Consider the following 13,717-nt stretch of genomic DNA (forward strand, 5'->3'; position numbering starts at 1 on the left):
GTGGCGGTGGCGGCGGCGGCAGCAGCAGCAGCAGCAGCAGCAGCAGCATGGTGAGCTGGGCGCGGGCCGGGGGGGCCGGGCCGGGCCGGGCCGGGGTCTCTCCCCAGCTCATCGCGGCTCCGTGTCCGTCTCCTTGCAGGGGAAGCAGAAGAAGGCGCGGAAGTACGCGGTCATGAAGCGCATGATCAGCCTCCGGGACCAGCGCATGTGAGTGTGGCCGCGGCTGTGCCCGGTCCCAGGCGGGGCCCCGGAGCCGGCCGCGCGGGGCTGGTCGTCCCCGTGTCCCGCTCGGGAGGGGCGGGAGGGGATCCCGGCCCAGGCCTCTCCGCCGCTGGCCGCCCTTCCCTGCCGTGCCCCCTAGGAGTGCCTTTGTTTCCTTGCAGTAACGAGAAGGACCGGGCGAAAGCCCCCGTCAAGAAGAAAGAGGACCCGAGTGCCATCAAGGAGCGGGAGGTGTAAGTGCTGCCGACGCTTTGGGGAGGGCCGGCCGGGCGGCCGGCCACGCTGCAGGCTGTAACCAAGGGCTTTTCTGAGCAAAGCTGTCAGAGTAGGAAATGGTGCCCCAAACCAAGGGAGTGGGCTTGGGAGGCAGCGGGAGGCCTGACAGGTCACCCTCCCACGCTGCCTTGTGTTGTTTCTGCTCATTACCCTTCCTTCATTCTGTGCAAGTTGTAGGATTGGATATGCTGTTAATTGCAATTCACTGATTTGAATTCTTTGTCTTTCCCGCAGCCCCCAGCATCCCTCTTGTTTGTTCTTCCAGTATAATACACAGCTGGGCCCCCCTTATCACATCCTGGTTGACACTAACTTCATCAACTTCTCCATCAAGGCCAAGCTGGACCTAGTGCAGTCAATGATGGACTGTCTCTATGCCAAGTGTGAGTGTCTGCATCACTCGCAGCTTCTTCTGGACCACGTAGTGCCACGGTGTGCTCGTGATGTGCTTTATCGGCCTCATATCAATAGCTGAGGATAACAGAAATCTTGAAAAAAAGATATGTGCTATAATCATGGAGCTCATTGTTCATGGCTGTGGTAACCCTGGAACTGTCTTTGGGTTCAGTCAAACAACGGTGTTAAATGCTCATGTCAGCAAAGGTAAAGCATTAATAACTTAAAAATCTGAAATTACCATGGCATGGTCAAACTCAGCGGCTCTACATTTCGTCACTTTGCAACCTTGTAAGTTTAAGACTGTAAGTAATATGTTATAGAGTTCCATGATAGTTAACTGTTCCTGGGCATGTGGGCAATACTGTAGGGGCCTGTAAAGAAATACTGCTTGGGTTTAATACAGGCTTTTTTTGCATGTAGGTATTCCGTGTATCACAGATTGTGTAATGGGTGAAATTGAGAAGTTAGGACAGAAGTACCGTGTGGCGTTAAGGTAGGTGCAGGGTGTTCTCCGTTTCTAGAACTTAATGTTTTAATATAAATAAATGAAAAACACTTTCTATGACTGTGCTCTTGCACTAGAGGGCGGTTAGGTTGTTGCAGAGTCCCAAACTTGGTTTTGTTTCTCTGGCCATATGAGATCGGTACAATGGCTCAAGTTTTAGGTTATTTTTTTAAAAAACTAAATGCTAGGTATGAGTGCACAATATTGATCTGTAAATCTTTGTTTCCCCCCCTAAGACTTTCAAAATAACACTTCCTCCTGTTTCTCAATATATATATAGATTTTTTTTTTTTTAATTATAGGAATTTCTAAAAATAAAGAAAGAAATATGACCAAAGTCTTATGGAACCTCATGTTATTCCTGTAGGAGTAGGTAGCACGTACTGATGATCTAGAGCCAAGTTATTGTGTGATCTGTACAAAACTAGTCCAATGTAGTTCGTGCTCTCCAGGTGTACCAGTCAGATGTATTGTTCTCTACTTTTTATTTTGGCCTGTTGCATTGTAAGGTATCCGAGTGCATCCCCTAAACAGCTTTGATGTTCCCCTTCAGAGAGGATGTGAACTATTCCTGTATGCATGGTACGAAAGATCAGATACTTGAAGAAGTTCTAGTTCTTCCCACAGATGCCTAACAAAGTCATTTGAAACAAGTTAAGAGCCTAGCATTGTGGGGATCTTGAACCCAACAAGCACTAAGAAATACTTAACCTATAATAATTAGCCAGACAAATTGCATTCTTTTTTTGCTCCTCATGTCAGTTGACTGTTGTGTACCATTCGCTCCATCCCTTCAGCCCTTGTTTTGAGAATAACATCATAGAAAGGGGCGTTCCTGTTCCTCCATACTGCGTTACTGTACACTCTGGTCTGATTGCTGTGACGCTGCCTTATATGTCCCCACAGAATTGCCAAGGACCCTCGGTTTGAACGCTTGCCATGTATGCACAAAGGAACCTACGCCGATGACTGCTTGGTACAGAGGGTCACTCAGGTATTTCTGTTTCTGAAATTTTCTATACTGTGCTAACATACTAAAAATTCCTGAACCCTTCTAGTTACTGATGACTTGAATTTCCCACAGAGTAACTGTAAAATCTCACTAAGGGGCAGTTTCAGTCCCTAGCACAACTGTCTTTGAAGCAAGGTACAGTCTTCCCTGAGCATTCTTGTTGTATAGGACAGCATCAAGGAGCACTTAGGGTGGGAAAGCTGTCAGTTGGGAAGGCTGGACAGCCTTTGGGTGTTTCCACGAGTCTATTTTGATGAGCGGAAGGATGTTACTAGTCTGCTGTGGAGTTCTGTACAAGTCCTAGTAATGCCTTGCTAAGGACTCGTAGGCCTCCTATGGTAAATGAGCTCACTGAATAGAAGCTTTTGCTCAGCTTTGTCTCCTTTCTGCGGGTTCACTGGTGTTGAATCTGACTCGCCTCTTTTTTTGCAGCACAAATGTTACATTGTGGCCACAGTGGATAAAGAGCTCAAGCGGAGAATACGAAAAATCCCAGGAGTGCCGATAATGTATATTTCCAGGCACAGGTAAGGGACCTCTGACAGGGAGGAACACTGCCTGGCGGAATCCTTGTCTGACAGGGGCTCTTACCACCGTGTACTTCTCTCCTGCATTGTCTATAGTGCAGGTTGCAGTGAAGGGCCTAGTGTTTGCACAAACGTAGAAGTACAGCTGCTGCTGGGAAGAGACTGTCCGCAGTCGTATTTCAGTCTACATGTTCACTTGCTTTTACCTGGAAAACTAGTTTCCTTGAGGCCAGTGTTTCCATAGATCAGTTTTGCTTACCAGCAGCAGCAGCGGGACTACCAGGTAAATGCATTCTACAGGTTCTTGAGGAAAAGAACCATTCTTGTTCCGTATGCTATTTGGTAGCTTTGAGTACCCTCAGCTAAGAGATTGAATTTGCTTCTTGGATAAAAACCAAACCAACTCAGAAGGATGTTAGTGCAGCAATTTCAATGCAACAGATTTTTCCAGTATCTGCTCACTTTATTGATTTATTTTTTATATGCAGTAGGACCAGTGATCTACTGTAAAAACATTTGCTTAAATTCATCTCCCGTTCCTTCCAAAGCACTCATAAAGCCTAGACTAAGAAGACTTTACTCACCTTTGTTTGTCATATCCAGTGTATTAATATTTCTTCTACATAACGTACAGCTCAGAAGATTTATCTTGCATAGAACCTATACCAAATAGTTTCACAGTGTGGTAGATATGTTTGGTAGCATGGTAAGGAGAGAAGTCAGGACGTGGAGAGAAAAGGGCCAAAGTCTTCAGATGGGATGGGAGAGATACTGGAAAGGAGGCAGTTGTGCTAGCAGTGGAGATAATAAGTCTAGTAATATGCAGAAAGAGCAGTATGTCAGAAATGAGGAGGTTGATTGCTGTAAATATGTAAAGTCTTAACTGATCTATAATTAGAACGTGGCTCAGAAGATTTTTCTCTCAAAACATCTTTGCCCCTTGTTCACTGTGGCCATGAATCGTAAGTTGAATGGCCAAAGTTTTATTCTCCATGGCGGTCTACTCTTAAATCCTAAGTCAGATCTTATAAAACCACCGGTTTTTTCCTCCTCTGGAAATAGTGAGTTTTTGAGATGCCCGATTCTGAATTTGAGGTGAAGGATAACAGCAACCTTATGAAGGCTTTTCACTTTCGGAAGTAGTATTTTTCTTCCTGGGGATCTGAGCTGCATATAGAAATGCAACAAAGCTGCTTGCTGTTCAGTCTGCCTGTAAGCCTGTTGCTTCATGGGGAGGGGAGCAATGTGGAGTAGGTTGTCTTCATAGGTTTTCCCTCTTTCTTTCTCAGGTACAATATTGAGAGGATGCCAGATGATTACGGAGCTCCTCGATTCTAACCCATCCAGCCAAGCCATCGACGCCAGGACTCTGAGCCAGGATAAGGGTCCTTCTGGTTCCAACCCTCCTGCTTTCTTTTTTGCTGGGACTCTGCTTATAGGACTGTGGGTGACATTGGACTGACTTCATAGCCTTGATCTTCTAGGAAAAAGCTACTTGGAAGAGTCTGTTTTTATTAATCCTAGTTCTGACTTAGCCTGATTACCTATAGCTGGGAGAAGCATATGGGAAAGAGAGGACGGCAGTGCCCAGAACATGCCTAACTCCCTCTTCATTGGGATGATTGGAAAAAGTGATTTCAGCATTCTGAATTAAATATTGGTGATGCAACTCTGGCTGAGAATGAAACCGCAGAAATTTTAGAAGTTTCTTATTGCTGCACCTGCAGCAGGACAAGTATTCCTCTGGGATATGCCCTCACACCTGTCCCACAAGCAAATTGGAATCTGCATTCTGGACAAAAGCTGCCAAATCTGCACCAGCTGGTGTGCCTTCTCTGGACCAGTGGTCTGGAAAATTTTAATTCAGAATTTATGGGCTTTTATTCAACTGTACAATGAATGAAGTTGGGTTAAGTGTCCTGCTCAGATTCCCATGTCTGTACTGGGTTAGCTGGCAGCTCGGTCCTTTTGCTTATATGCAGAGTGATGGCAGGAGGGCAGGGTTGGGTCGGGACAGACCTCTCCCTCTTGTTTGCTTGGCACCTGTGCACCTCAAAGCCTTACCCTTTTCGTTAGGTGTCAGGGAAGAGGAGGAAGGTGTCAGACTTCGACAGGAAGGTGCCAAACTGTGAAAGGTATTAATGTGGGCTGGGAGCAGAGTAGGTAGGGGGAATGGGAGCAATGGCTGCGGATCAAGAGAGTCTCACAGAGATCTGCAGCATTTGCTGCAGGGAAGGAAGTGGTCAGAGGAGGGACGGAAAAGAGGTGGTTAAGCCACATGGAGAAGTGCAGTGGAAAAAATATTTCAAAGCTGTAACTCTGCATTCTCATACCTTCTCCATTACTCTTTAATTTTTAGCAATATAATTTGCTCTTCTGATCTCCGCTCTGCGGTGAGGAGAATTGTCTTAAGACTGAGAGGTGAGAGACAATATGAGGGTCACCAGGGGCCATGCCGTAGTGTGCTTCCTGGCCAAAATGCTGGAGCTGGGGTATGGTAAAGGGGGAGACTGAAGATTTATGTTCTTGGTATAATTAAGAAAATTTCCAAACCTTAATAGAGTTTTAATCCTGTGGTGCCTTACACTGGTCCGGGCTGCAGAGAATAGCTGAACTCAGATGTCTGTATGCTGGGCAGCATACAGTGAAGATAATACCTCTCCTCTGCTAATCACTTCCTGTCCTTTGGAAGTGCCCTGACGTGCTAGTAACTTTCTTGCTAGCACCCTGCCTCTACAGATTCCAGGAAACTTTGGGAATACATCAGACTTACCCCTCGTACTATCTCTTTGCTTGCTGCAGGCTCACCTACTAAACTCATCCCTGAAGTAACAGCGTACTGACACTTTCAAAACATAGCCCCTTCCAAGCTATCACGATTGAAATTTATCTTCTCCACCTCTGTCATGTCCCACCTATGAGAAGGGGAGAGTGACTAAGGTCCGCAAATCCCCTCAGTGTGGATTAAGGTGAGATAACACTCAAGGTCCATACATGAACATCAACTTTAATGGAACAAACACTCTGTAAGCATCAGCCTTCTGTGTATTAATATGTCACATAAGCTAAGCAGCTTTATGAGAAGTTGAGGTAGGCCTTGTGTTACTTAGCAGCATCAAGGGCAAAGAACGAGAAGGAGGGGGGGGAGAGAGAGAGAAAGAGCTGGGAAGCAAGAGAGTGAGCGAGCGAGATCACCAATCCTGGATCCAGCGTCAAACCTGCCAACGGGAGATGTCGGTGTGGAGAGCGCCCCGAGGAGGCTCGTGTGTGCCCCTATTTATTGGCCTCAGTCCAAGGTTTCTGGAATCTTCTCTCACCCTGGTTTCAGGAGTGGTTCAGATATTAGTCAGTCAAGGAGAGTGTCACTGGGCCCCTCCCCGTGCCTGGCTTCTGGAGCTTTCTCTTGGGGCATTGCCTGTGCTCACAGCACAGTCACTTGGGCCTCGTCCCTTACAACCTCCAGCCAGGAAGAGGGTAGCCAACAACCCTGAGACTTTACACTCGGGGTATAATTGGACATTTCAAAAATAATATCCTTAGTTTTTTTCTCTCAATCTAAGTCACATTTCTTCAAGCTGAATCATAGAATCATTAAGGTTGGAAAAGACCTCAGATCATGGGGTCCAACCGTCGACCCAACACCGCCATGACCACTAAACCATGTCCCTAAGCGCCTCATCTACACGTCTTTTAAATACCTCCAGGGATGGGGACTCAACCACTTCCCTGGGCAGCCTCTTCCAATGTTTAACCACTCTTTCAGTAAAGAAATTTTTCCTCACGTCCAATCTAAACCTCCCCTGGCGCAACTTGAGGCCGTTTCCTCTCATCCTATCGCTTGTTACTTGGGAGAAGAGACCAACACCCACCTCGCTACAACCTCCTTTCAGGTAGTTGTAGAGAGCGATGAGGTCTCCCCTCAGCCTTCTTTTCTCCAGGCTAAACAACCCCAGCTCCCTCAGCCGCTCCTCAGAAGACTTGTTCTCCAGACCCCTCACCAGCCTCGTTGCCCTTCTCTGGACACGCTCCAGCACCTCAATGTCCTTCTTGTAGTGAGGGGCCCAAAACTGAACATAGTATTCGAGGTGTGGCCTTACCAGTGCCGAGTACAGGGGCACGATATTTATATTATATAATATATATTATATATATTTTATATATATATTATATATTTATAATATTTAAGTATTGTCATGAACACTTGACCATGTTTAGTCAAATGAGGACTGAGAAACAGCTGTAGGATTAGATCTGTGTAACTTGGTATTCAGAATAATTCTAGTTTTGAAAGAAGTCTTCAAGTACAGAGTTAACTAGAATTGTTCCAGTGCAAATAACTTCACTTGAATTAACCTAAATTGAAGGAGACTGGAGAAGAAAGACATGGACACTTATGGTAATATTTGATAGAAGTCTTTTCTGGCGCTGGAGAAGAGGTCAAAGGCACAGCAACATGATGAATTTGCAGAATGTCTGCCTGCCAGCAGAATGCCTATCAGAGGGACTTAACAAAAATATATGTACGTAGCATGAGCTGTGGGTAGGAATCTGTGGGTAAACGTGCCCATTTACCGAAGCCTTTTACTCCTTAAATTAATGTTCCTTGCAATCTGCCTTGCTTGTTTTAGTAACAGGAGGAGGAACCTGGAATAAGCATAAGGCAATTCCTAAATAAGTGTTAAGAGGGTTGGAGGATGAGCAGCAGGGAGAAAGTATTGGCAGTGAGCAAACCCATCGGGAAATTTTCATAAACTGAGTATAATTGGCAAGACAGAAAAACTTGGGTATTAACTCAAAGAGCCTGGTCAGAAAAGAAACACAAGACAGGAAAGGACCACCTGAGTTATCAAGTGCTTCCCTTGCAGCCCCAGGGAACCTGTGTACCAGACACTTAGTTCACAGGGAAGTATTTACGCCATGCACACCATGGCATCCCAACCTCAGATCCAACTTACAGTATGTCAAAGGAGGGAAGATCATTATCTGTATAACAGGAAAGTTTGGTAAGCGAGAATGCTTTGATGTTCCTAGGAATGCAGAACTCTGCCAGTCCAAACCAGAAGAGAAATTCCTTCCTGACCCAACTCTGGCTGTTGGTTTAAAACTGCACACGAGTTAGATATCAAACAGATGCCTGCAATGTTTCTCAGTAACTCGAGGGAATCCAGCCTCCCCCCTAACATCCTGACTTGCTGTAGCCAGTTTCCATAGCTTCAGAAGACAGAAAACAATCAGAAAAGCCGCAAAAAGAAAGTCTGAAGTTATGCGAAGAATGTGAGAAAATAATTTCTAGTCCTTTCTGGGGGCCACCAGAAGGCCCAAGATTACTGCAGTGTTGCCACCAGATGAAGCAAAGAAACTTAAGCCGCTGATCCAAGATGTGACACTGGTTAATTGAGGGATAACTGAAATGTGGTAGAATAGCATTTACAAGCAGGAAGAGCATGAGCTATTTAGAAAATTAACTAAAACCAGCACCATGACATACCACAATGTCACAGACTGTAAAAGAATAAGAGGGCATAATGTGGACTTAACAGCGTTGCTTTAGGACAAGGTAATGTTGGGTAAAGCCAACGTATCTTGGCTGGTGGGAGTCAACTCTGCTGCTGCCCACACCAGATTTGGTTATTGACAAAAGCATCTGTCAAGTTATTTGGAAGTTACACTTTGGCCTCCTTAATGTAGGCTGGAAAATAATTGCTACTGAAAATGGTTCAGCACATGTATTTCTTCATAAGGGACGTAACAGGTTTCTTCACAATATTGAGTAACGACAACAAACAGCAAGAATATTGGGAGAGACCTGCCTGCAGGAAATAACCTTGAGTAAACCATTCAAACTCAGTAAACCGAGTAAACTGACTTTGAGTGAATCGATTAGGAGGATAAATCAAAGGATATTTGCAACAGGAATTCCCTATTTTGAAAGGACAGGCTTTCAAAAGCTCAGTCAGTGAGTAAACTGGCCCAAAGAGCTTGGGGATGTAAATGTTAAGTATGTGTACGATGTGGAGGACACGAGGGCTGAGAGTATGAATGCTATCTGGAAGTCATAGTCACTGCAAGAGAAATCTTAGAGGAGCACCACACTAGACAGAAAAGGATCAATAATCACCTCTAGATGAAAAGAAAGGATACTGAAGAACAGAAAAAGACAGTTCTATGTGCGTTAGATTGCGATAGTTTTCTTAAAGATTTGCATCTCGTAACTTGAGTTCACACTCTACTTGAAGCTTTTCCTGTACATTTATGGTGTGTCACCTCTGTGGATTCCCTGGAATTTAACAACAAATGAACACAAAGTCCAGCTTTTCCAGCAGAGAGAACAAAGCTTTTTCTCTACCTAACAATCTGGTTTTCCTGACTTTTCTCCCAACTGGAAAGTCTTTGGACTTTTCCTCCAACACCTGTCTTTCTCCACTGCTCAGGGATCCTTGATTCACCAGCCATGAACTAGAGGTTGACCATCAGAAAAATTGCTCAGGTTTTCTGTATTTGGGAAGGAGGGCAAGCAGCGAGACACCACAATGCTGGTGCACTGCTGACCTAAACAGTAGCCACTAGCCTTCGCTGCTCAGCTACTGGCATTCACACGCACAAGCCCTCGTGTCTTTTCTCCGCAATGAGAGTTCAGCACTTTGCATAAATCTTTGCTAACTGGCTACAGAACACATTTGTATGTTTAACTCATACTTCAGTGTGGGAAGAGAAAAATTCTTTCCTGCTCCTCAGTGCAGTTGCTTCTGTAACGGATGAGGCAATTTCACACATCCACTGCTCCATTCTCACTTTTGCCTCTCAGGTTTACCACCAGCATATTCACTGAAAACGAAGCCAAATCGTTCACGTCATTTCTGGGGGATGGATGGCCTAGCATCGCCCCCACGCCTGTGCAGGGGGTCCGCACCGTCATTCACGAGGCCGCAGAGCCCCTTTGCATTGGTGCACCTTTCCCGAGGCCTGCCTCAGCTGGATTTGCGGCCGCGCTCATTTCACCCTTCAATCGCTAACAACAATTAATTAGCACCGCCATCGCACCTCGGGTTACCGACACCGGGTTTGCCGTGGCCCCGTGGGGCTGAAGCGGCGCGGCGACACCCGCCGTGGGCCGGAATCGTTGCCGGCGGGCGGCAGCGGCACAGCCCCCGGCGAGAGCGGCGACGAGGCGCGGAAACATGGCCACCGCCGCCGCACCGGGGTAACCGAGGTCACCGGCGCCCCCGCGCCGGTAGCACCACGGCCTGCGGGAGGCCGCCGGCGGCCGGGCCAGCCCTACAGGGGCGCTTGCGAGCCCGCGGCAGGACCCGGCGGCACACGGCCGCTCGTCTCCCCCCTACGCAAAATGGAAGCTCTTCCCCCGCCCCCGCAGGGGTCCGCTCTAGCCCCCTCCTGTTGTCTGCCTTCCCCCTTGTCCGAGCCGACGGGGGGCGGGCGGGAAGCGGGGAAGCGGCGCTCTGGACTCGCCTCCGTCCCTCTCTATGCGCCCTGCCGCTGGGTTAGCGTGCTCCCTCCCGCAGTGACGGCGGCTTCCCGCTGGGTGGCGCGCTGCCGGCGCGCTGGGTGGCGAACGCCGAACGAGGGGCGCCGCTCGACGCTCTAGCGTCCCTCTCGCGCTCTACTGCCCAGGAGGGCGGCACGCCTCCCCGCGCAGGCGCTCTGAGCCCCACGCGCCGCCGCCGCCGCGGCCTGTGGAAGCGCCGCGCTCCGCTCTGCTCTCGCCGCCGCAGCCCCGCCATGTACCCGGCCTGGGGCTTGTACGGGGCGGCGGGGCACTACCCGCCGCCGCCCACCTCCATCCCGCCTCCGCCGCTGCCCATCCCTCCCCCTAGCGTGCCGCCTCCCGCCGTCCCGCCGATGCCGCTGCCCAGCTACCCGCCGCCGGGCCCCGCGCCCCCCAGCGCCGCCGCCGCTCCGCCGCCGCCGCCCGCCGGTACCTCGGGGTTCCTGAGCCTGCAGGAGCAGCACCTGGCGCAGCTGCAGCAGCTCCAGCAGATGCACCAGAAGCAGCTGCAGTCCGTGCTGCTGGGGCCGCCGCCGCCGCCGGGGCCGCCCCCTCCGGGGCTGCCGCCGCCGCCGCTGCCCGGCTCCTTCACCGACTGGCAGCAGCCGCCGCCGCCCGTGCCGCCGCCGGTCCGCAGCTACCAGAAGCAGTTCGCCCACCGCGAGCCGCCGCCGCCAACCCGCAAGCCGCCCGCCGCCGCCCGGGAGCGCGACGGCCAGGAGCCGCCGGGCGGGCACGGCGACTGGGGCGAGCCGGTGCCCTCCTCGCCGGTGCCCATGGACATGGAGCTGTCCTCGCCGCCGCAGTCCCCGCAGCCCGCCGCCCAGGCCTACCTGCCCCCCGCCCAGGCCTACCTGCCGCCCCCCCAGGCGGAGCCGTACCTGCCCCCGGCCCAGCCGCCCCCGGCCCAGTCCCCACCGCACCAGCCCTACCTGCCCCGGGCGCAGGCCTCCCAGCCGCCCCCCTCCTTCTCCGAGCCCCCGCCTTCCTACCTGGAGCCTCCGCCGGCCACCGCCTCCCAGCCCTACCTGCCGCCTCCTGCCCAGGGCTACATGGCGCACCCCCAGCCCTACCTGCTCTCCTCCCAGGCCTCCCCTTCCCAGCCGGCTCAGCCCAGCCTGGCCCCCTCCGTCCCTCCCCCGGCCAAGCCATCGCAGGCCCATTTCCCCCCACCCCAGCCGTCCTTGCCCCTGCCCACCGCTGCCCAGCCGGAGGCCGTGCAGGGTGCTGCCAAGGAGGCCGGTGGCACCGAGCAGCCGGATCCCTCCACCATGACTCCCCAGGTAAGGCAATGCTGCCTCCGCACTCGCCCCTGCGGCCCCAGCTGACAGCAGGGAGTCGCCAGGGCAGCGATGGCGATTAACCACTGGCGGGTACCGGGTGTTGCAAAGGTCTCCGAGTAAGGGCAGTTAATAAACACGCTGTATTCGCATAATTAAGTCTTAGAGGGTTTGGACGGAACCCTTGGAAGTCCGGGAATGGCATGGCTCAAGCGAGGCTCCGTAAATGCCTCTTTATCCAGTGGTGGTTGTCAGGATGTAACAAATCATAATTTTTAAAGAACAAATGAGATGTTTAGGGAAGAGTCTAACTGCCAGCTGAATTTAATTTTCTTGGGGGAGTTTGTTGGTCTCTGGAGAACTATTTTCCAAAGTACAACATGTGGGTGACCTGCACCGAACCTCTGTTGACTTCATCCGGCCTGTTGTGAGATGCAGCAGTCTGTTTGCTTATTGGGATGAGTGCCTCTTGTCTTCAGTGATGTCTTCATTTAGTTTTATCATGGGGTCGTGTTTCAGTTGTCTGATTGGTGTAGAATTGTGACTATTTTAATCTTACCACACATAGTTAAAGCTGCAAAAGAGTTTCTGTCATAGTACATAGTTGCCCTTTACTTAGACTTACATATACATTTTGTGCTACGCGTGCTTGATCTTCCAGTATAAAATTCTATGGGGCATTGGAGGGAAATGTTCTGAAATGCTTTTGAGGTGAAAAATACTCTTATTGTTAATGCTGTGTGCATTTTATGTGTACACTAGGGCCAAAATGCCTGCAAAATGTTCATGTGCTTCACTTACTAATTGTCAGCAGTTCCAGTGAACTTGATGTGACGGTTCATATGCATTAAGTTAGGGACAATCCAGCTGCTTAAGGTTAAACGTGCACAAAGAGACACACGTGTTGAGGTCCTCAGCTATGTATACAGGTCAGTCAGATTCACTGAGGCTTTTGTGTATGGTTTTAGGGTCGGCTTGTAGAGATTCAGCTGCAAGAACAAAGCTGAAGTGCATGCTTTAAATTGACTTTGTTTAAGTTTAAAAGACATCTGTTTTTGGCAAATTGATCTTAGGATTCTGATTTGAAGCTAAGTTTGCAAAAATCCTGTTGTGTCATATTGAAGTCACTGACACTTTAGATTTGTTAATCTTTGGGACACCTTTTTAATTGTATCCATTAAAATTTCATACCAATACCTGAATATGTTTGGGAATATCATTTTTAAGTTTACACCATATAACTAATCACCGCCTAGCAAAGCGGTGCTTTCAGTTCATGAATTTAATTTGACAAAGGTTTTGGACAGTACTAGTTGATCTTTTACAGTGATAGCAATGGGACTCATTAAATTTTTTAATGGCAAAACCAAAACCTTGAAAAATCAGATGTAGAAAGTGATGTTAATTCGGTATTGAGGCTGCTTGCTGATTTCTTAAATTATTGAACTCAAGATCGAACAATAAACTGTAATTCCTCCCCCTTATGTAGCCTGAAATTTCTTTAATGTTATTTAATTGTTCCTCAACCACTCTCTCCTTTCCAGAAGAATCGCAAGTAATGCATTATTGTGGTGTACATGTAGAAGCAGCAGAATACTGCTGAAGTTTACATTGTCTGGTTTATGAGTGTTTATACAAACAACTTGTATCTTGAGTAGTTTGTTTATTCTCATGGACAATTCAGTGTTAATTCAAAAGGAGTATGGTACTCTGCTGGTCATAAAATTGCTATAAGAGATTGATACAATTTTGGCTATCTTAGGCTGTAAAATGAGACAGGATTTGGAGCAACAAGTCCTTACACAATAGGAATAGGAAAAGCAAAGCATAGTGATGCTTTCTTGCTAATGATCTTAAAAGTCGAGTAGAGAACTACTGTAATTTGTCATTTGTAGGAGCCTATTAAGCCTTTGTTTAAACTGGTAATTGAAAACAATACTTTCTGTTCTCATCCCACAGTGACAGTGGCTGCAGCCAAATAGATCAGTGTTT

The 13,717-nt window shown here is 48.7% G+C and overlaps 2 protein-coding genes across 6 annotated transcripts in view; both read left to right on the forward strand.

The window, feature by feature from the left end:
- FCF1 (FCF1 rRNA-processing protein) lies at nt 1–4,610 on the forward strand. The gene is made up of 8 exons (XM_076345108.1): nt 1–50; nt 140–207; nt 384–455; nt 733–881; nt 1,318–1,390; nt 2,309–2,396; nt 2,847–2,941; nt 4,231–4,610. Exons 1-8 carry the CDS (start codon nt 48–50, stop codon nt 4,277–4,279), a joined length of 597 nt encoding a protein of 198 aa, XP_076201223.1. The 5' UTR covers nt 1–47; the 3' UTR covers nt 4,280–4,610.
- A 6,041-nt stretch (nt 4,611–10,651) lies between these two features.
- The window catches only part of YLPM1 (YLP motif containing 1), a 40,080-nt gene continuing 37,014 nt past the window's right edge, over nt 10,652–13,717 (forward strand). For all 5 annotated transcript variants that reach the window (XM_076345109.1, XM_076345110.1, XM_076345111.1 and 2 more), the window contains exon 1: nt 10,652–11,728. In XM_076345109.1, coding sequence (XP_076201224.1) covers nt 10,679–11,728 — 1,050 coding nt within the window. In that variant the 5' untranslated portion in view covers nt 10,652–10,678. The remainder of the gene's footprint in view (nt 11,729–13,717) is intronic.

Source organism: Aptenodytes patagonicus, chromosome 7, assembly GCF_965638725.1.
Source record: "Aptenodytes patagonicus chromosome 7, bAptPat1.pri.cur, whole genome shotgun sequence".
Classification (NCBI taxonomy): Eukaryota; Metazoa; Chordata; class Aves; order Sphenisciformes; family Spheniscidae; genus Aptenodytes; species Aptenodytes patagonicus.

Excerpts from the sequence above, each read along its gene's own strand:
- FCF1 (XM_076345108.1), top strand. Across the intron at positions 208-383 it reads AGCCTCCGGGACCAGCGCAT|TAACGAGAAGGACCGGGCGA; the intron begins GTGAGTGTGGCC and ends GTTTCCTTGCAG. Across the intron at positions 1,391-2,308 it reads AAGTACCGTGTGGCGTTAAG|AATTGCCAAGGACCCTCGGT; the intron begins GTAGGTGCAGGG and ends ATGTCCCCACAG.